General features: G+C 49.3%; 1 protein-coding gene across 4 annotated transcripts in view; it reads left to right on the top strand.

The window, feature by feature from the left end:
* Positions 1-3289: 3289 nt before the first annotated feature.
* The window catches only part of KSR2 (kinase suppressor of ras 2), a 531211-nt gene continuing 528805 nt past the window's right edge, over positions 3290-5695 (top strand). For all 4 annotated transcript variants that reach the window (XM_032241015.1, XM_032241004.1, XM_032241019.1 and 1 more), the window contains exon 1: positions 3290-4316. In XM_032241015.1, the coding sequence (XP_032096906.1) occupies positions 4137-4316 (180 nt within the window). In that variant the 5' untranslated portion in view covers positions 3290-4136. The remainder of the gene's footprint in view (positions 4317-5695) is intronic.

Genomic DNA, 5695 nt, shown 5'->3' with positions numbered 1-5695 from the left:
CCAGGCCTACTATCAGATAGATTTCTCCCTTTTGTTGCTCACTTCCTGGCATAAATCTCATGTGATCTTCTAATAGCACAGCCTAGATCACATATGACCTGATTTCCAGAACCTTCCTGGAAAAGTGCTTTGTTTTCTCTGAGGGAAAGGTGGAACTCATAATGTGAGGCATTTCCCAGACATAGGAAGAGTATGCGTTTGTGAACTGCTTAAAGCCCTGCCAATTGATGACATCTGACCCATGGACTACTTTCATTGTTTAAACTTCCACTTCTTCTGAGAACAACTAGAAAAGCCAGATTAAATCATCACCATCATCACCATCTGTTAAAAGACATTCAGGGAACTGTTGAACTAACCAGGACTAAAGAGCCAAGATTCTGGAGACAGGGTCACTGTGGTGAGGTGGGCTGATGTTTTGCAGCTGATTTTTCCCTGGAGATATTTGCACATTTGGGCACAGGGAAAGAGGCTGAGGTTCGAGACTTTTCCCAGGCATGAGGGCTGCTTTGGGGGAACAGAGAAACTGACAAAACTTTTAGCAACCTCATAGGGCTAGAAAGACAAAACTGGAGATTTGAGAGGCTATTATTTCAGGGAGAAGAGAGGGGCAGAAAAGCGAGCCTGATAGATGGTGGTTTTTCCCTCAACATATTTGGCAAAGTTTGAAATAGTGAAGGGCAAGGAGCAAAGAAGCCAAGCAGAAGGTCCCTGAAAAACAGAGCAGTTTTCACAGTCTTGCCATGCTGTGAAGATAAGGGTTAGAGCTCAGGACCAGGGAGAGCGGTCTTAGTGAACACCCAAGGTTGCTAGTTGGAACCCTGGAAAGGCAAAACATTAGAGGTAGGGGCCAGAGCGAAGTGGTATCTTACCAAAAGTATAAACCAGTCTCCACCCAGCTCGGCCCCTGATTGGATTAAGATGATTGATCTGCACGCCATTTGTCTTGCAGAGAAAGAGTGTGCCCTCTCCAAAGTTAGAAAATATCACCTGGAGACTACATTTTTTCATACACGATATCTGACATTCAATAAAAAATACAAGGCCTGCCAAGAGACAGGACCATATCACTGAAAATAAAGGAAACACAGTCAATAGAGACCTGCAGGGGATCATGTTATTGGAGTTAGACAAATGCTTTAAAATAACCATTATTAACATGTTGAAGAAAAATAAAAAGATGGAGAAAATAGATGAAAAGATAATTTTCCAGAGAATTGGAATCCATAAACTTCATGGTCCAAAAGATTTGAGAACATAGAGAACGTGCTTCACCTGCTCATTGACAGATGTTGAAAATACTGACTCAGTTCTGTATAGCTGTAAAATCCCGTGGCTTATAGTCTTTTTTTTTCCCTCCTTCTTCTTTTTTTTTTTTTTTTTAAGATAGAGTTTCACTCTTGTTGCCCAGGCTGGAGTGCAATGGCACAATCTCAGCTCACTGCAGCCTCTACCTTCTGGGTTCAAGTGATTCTTGTGCCTGGGAGTAGCTGGGATTACAGGTGCCTGCCACCAAACCTGGCTAATTTTTTGTATTTTTAGTAGAGACGGGATTTCACTATGTTGGCCAGGCAGTCTCGAACTCCTGAGCTCAGGTGATTCACCCACTTCAGCCTCCCAAAGTGCTAGGATTACAGGTGTGAACCACCACGCCGGGCCAGCTTACAGTCTTTAAAAAAAAAGCGTGTAAAGGGAAAGCATCAGGAAGAATAGCTAAAGCATGCTGGGCTTAATATCTAGGTGATGGGTTGATAGGTGCAGCAAACCACCACGGCACACATTTACCTATGTAACAAATCTGCGCATCTCGCATATGTACCCCAGAACTTAAAAAACAGTTTGTTATTCAACTTGGCCACCACTGACTCCTGTTCTCTCTGCTTCTCAAGTGGCTTCATTTAAGGGTGACATATTATACCATGTGTTCTGAGTATCACCCCTTACTCAGTCCTCAGCAAAGGACTCTGTTCACCTGGAGAAAGGTGCCTTTTGCTAATTATTCTAAATACATCTGTTGGGCAATGTGTGTTGGGAATACTATTCGATAAAATGGTTAGGGAGATGAGGCCTCTCTGAGGTGATATTTGAGTTAGCAGTGACAAGAAGAAACCTACCAGGAAAGGATTAAGGTGAAGCATGTTCTGGGTACAGTGGACACAGAGTACAAAGATTTAATCAAGAGTCAGCAAACTTTTCTGTAAAGTGCCAGACAGTAAGTCTTTCAGGTGTTGTGTGAGCTACTGCTCTCAGCTGCAGCTACTCAGCTCTGCTTTACAAGGCAAAAGTAACCAGAAATAAACAGATGGGTGGTGGTATTCCAACAAAACTTTACTTGTGGATATAGAGATGTGAATTTCATGTAATTTTCACGTGTCACAAAATATTCTTCTTTTGATTTTTTCCAACCATTTAATTTACATTTTTAATTTTTGAATTTTTAGCAGAGACAGGGTCTTGCTTTGTTGCCCAGGCTGGTCCCAAACTCCTGGCCTCAAGTGATCCTCCTGACTCCGCCTCCCAAAGTGCTGGGATTACAGGTGTGAGCCACCGCGCCAGGCTTCCAACCATTTCAAAAGGTAAAAACCAATCTTAACTATGGAGCTATCGTTTGCTGATATAACGTCAGTTAGATATGCTGGGGTCAGGCCACGCACACCCTTGTAGGACATGGGAATACCCAGAATTAGGCAAAGGCCCTTTCCCCCTCCAAACGCAAAGCCATCAGGGCGGGGCAGAGGCAGCTTCCTGCAATTCACGGAAGATCATCAGGTTCGTTTTATTTTTTCCCCGGTAACAAGAAAGGACAAACGAAAAAAAGGCACACACACACCCGAGCCAAAGACAGAGAGGACCTGCCCAGGTTCACGCCGACGCCTCTCCAGCGCGCACTGAGGGTTTTAAAGTTGGGTGCACACCTGCTCCCACCGGAGCGCACCTGCTGAGCTGCTCCCCGGCCCGGTCTCGCGAGAGCGGTGCTGGAGTAGTGGCCCCCACCCGCTCCCCGCCCCAAATCCCTCTCCCCGCCCCCTCGCCCAGCCTCCACGCTCGGGCACACTCCCTGCCTCCTCCACCGCCCCCGGGAGCAGGCTGGGCCCGAGGCGCGCGCTGTCCCCGCGCCCCCGCCCGCCGATCGCTCGCTTGCTCGCTCGCACGCACTCCCGGTAGTAATTTCACTTTGCCACGCGAGCTCCGCAGCCCCTAGAAATCCCGCCCCCCGGCCCTGTCCCCGGCCAGGTGCGCGAGCTTGCGCGCTCCTCCTCCGCCTCCTCCGGCGGGTCCCTGGCGCGCAGGGGCCGGGGCCCGGCTGGGGCGGCTGCGCGCACGGCGCCTCTCCACCAACCCGCTCCCCTGCAGGTCCCTCGCTCGCTCTCCATCCCTCTCCGGCGCTCCCTCGCTCCCCCCCGCCCTTTGATTGACAGGCAAGATGTCGGTGTGGAGCGAGGCAGGAGCGATTGCAGCAACCGTCACCCCCGGAGCCCGGCGGCGGCAGCAGCAGCAGCGCGGGGAGGAGACAGCAGCCAGCCGCAGTAGCCGCCGCAGCCACGGGAGCAATGCAGACAGCACCTTGAGAACGCGCTAAAGCACTCCCAACCGTGGACCATGCCGTGTCCCTGCAACTGGGAGGGGGGCAAACCAGATTTTTTTTGACATAAAAGCCAGCCAGCCAAAAATATATAATTTTGTCCTTCAAGGAGCCGGTGTGTAAAGAGTGAGCGCTATTTTCCTTCTCCTCCTCCTCTTCCTCCTCCTCTCCTTCTCCTCCTCTTTTTCCTCCTCCTCTTCCTCCTCCTTCTCCTCCTCCTCCTCCTCCTCCCTAAGTGTACAGACAGCATCACATCACCTGGTTTGCTTCTGAGAAACAGCATCTGTCCTTTTCAGGGACCAGAGACTCAGAGAGAGAGGAGACATTCTAATGGAGTCCGCTTGATACCCCAAAATAAAATAATAAATTTTGGCTCTTGTCCCCTCCTCCCACTCCCACCCCCTCAACCCTGTGTGAGATGTTGGATTTCTTCATGAGACATTGTTGAGGAGTCGCAGTCGTTGGAGAGGCGGAGGGGTAGGCTACCTCTACTCCCCCCCCCCTTTTTTCTCTCTGGGAGGAGGAGGAGGGGAAGGGGGTTGCAGAGCAAGCGATGGATGAGGAAAACATGACGAAAAGCGAGGAGCAGCAGCCTCTGAGTTTGCAAAAAGCCTTACAGCAGTGCGAACTGGTCCAAAACATGATAGACTTGAGCATCTCCAACCTGGAAGGGCTTAGGACCAAATGTGCTACCTCCAACGACCTCACACAAAAAGAAATCCGGACCCTGGAGGTAGGTGTTGCCTACGGGGGGCGGGGGGGAGGGAGAAGCAATCCTTCTGTCCCCCTCCTTTCTCCCCACGGTCCCCTTTCCCTCAGATTCTGTTTATTGGGGGCTGGGGATGGTGGTGTGGGCAAGCAAGGTGAGCACGGTTTGCTTTTCTGTGATTTCTCCCCTTGCAAAGCCTGCATTGGATTTTCTTTTCCTGTGCTGCTGTTGTCTGCGCTTGGCTGGGTGGTGTAGTAGTAGTAGTAATTGTTATTCTTTATTTATTATTATTGTTGCGGCTGTGACTGTTACCATTCGCTTCCTCGCTGAGGAGGGAGTTCTCTCTTTTTTCCGCTTGTGGATTTGTTTATATGCCACGGGGGCTTGTGTGCGGGGTAATACATTAAGGAGCTGCAGAGAACCCACGTGACCTTGCGCATTCTGCAGGTGGTCAGAAGGTGGTTTTTGCTCGCAGAATGGAGCCGCTGTCAGTGTAGACCTCTTCTCTCGGCCTTCTTCCCCGCCCTCCTTTTGCTCCTTAGTTTTTTTTTTTTTTTCCCCTAAATCGGTGATATACATGTCAGGAGGCAAGATGCATGAAAAAAAAAAATCCCCGTGGAGCTACCCATTTCCAGTCAAATCGTTTTGATGCAGTGAGCTCTTGCAGGCCTAAAACGTATAAAAGGAAAAAAAATATGCCTCAATCAGCATACATAGGTGGTGTGGGAGAATACTCCTGAGTCTCAGTGGGACTGCGAGGAAAGAGGAAAGACTTCGGCTTCTTGTAACATTCTCTCCGGCAGAACTTGAGGGGGAGTTTGAAACAGTTTTTTGGGGGAGTGGGATGGGATGAGGGATGGATGCAAAGTTACTCAGAAAGAAGATGGCAGAAATTATTTTTTTCTGAAGGCCATTTGGTCAAAGGAGGAAGGTTTAAAGAGCCTCAGGAAATGCCAGATGCCTGGTGTCCACGATATCATTGGACATCCTCATTGTTCAAAATGTTTGAAGGGTTCAACTCACTTCCTTGTCTCAAACCGACCCAGCTGTACACATGGGTTGATTAAATTTGGGAACTCCCATTAGCTGGCACGTGCCGAGGGTGGGGGCAGTGGGGCTGGGAGAAACGGGGTTCCCCCTGTGGTGGAGTGGGTATCAGTAGTGCTGACACGTTCGTCTTGCTTCTGGCACGTGAGTTTCCAAGCCCTGAACTCGTGAATCTCTCTAGTGAATCTTGCAGCCCTCCTGCCCCTGTTCTAGCCTGGATGGATGCTTTTCTTTGATTCACTTTTGGGTCTTTCTTTTTCTTCTGTGATTTTAAATTTGCCTGGATGTCAACATGCAGGAGGTCATCCCTTTGAAAGGAGGGGGGGGGGAGAGAGAGAGAGAGAGAGAGAGAGAGA

The sequence above is a fragment of the Sapajus apella genome, unplaced genomic scaffold, assembly GCF_009761245.1.
Source record: "Sapajus apella isolate SASKATOON/1434 unplaced genomic scaffold, GSC_monkey_1.0 scaffold2, whole genome shotgun sequence".
In the NCBI taxonomy this organism is placed as follows: domain Eukaryota; kingdom Metazoa; phylum Chordata; class Mammalia; order Primates; family Cebidae; genus Sapajus; species Sapajus apella.
The sequence above is the reverse complement of the archived record's forward strand: the minus strand, read 5'-3'. Positions and strand labels throughout refer to the sequence as shown.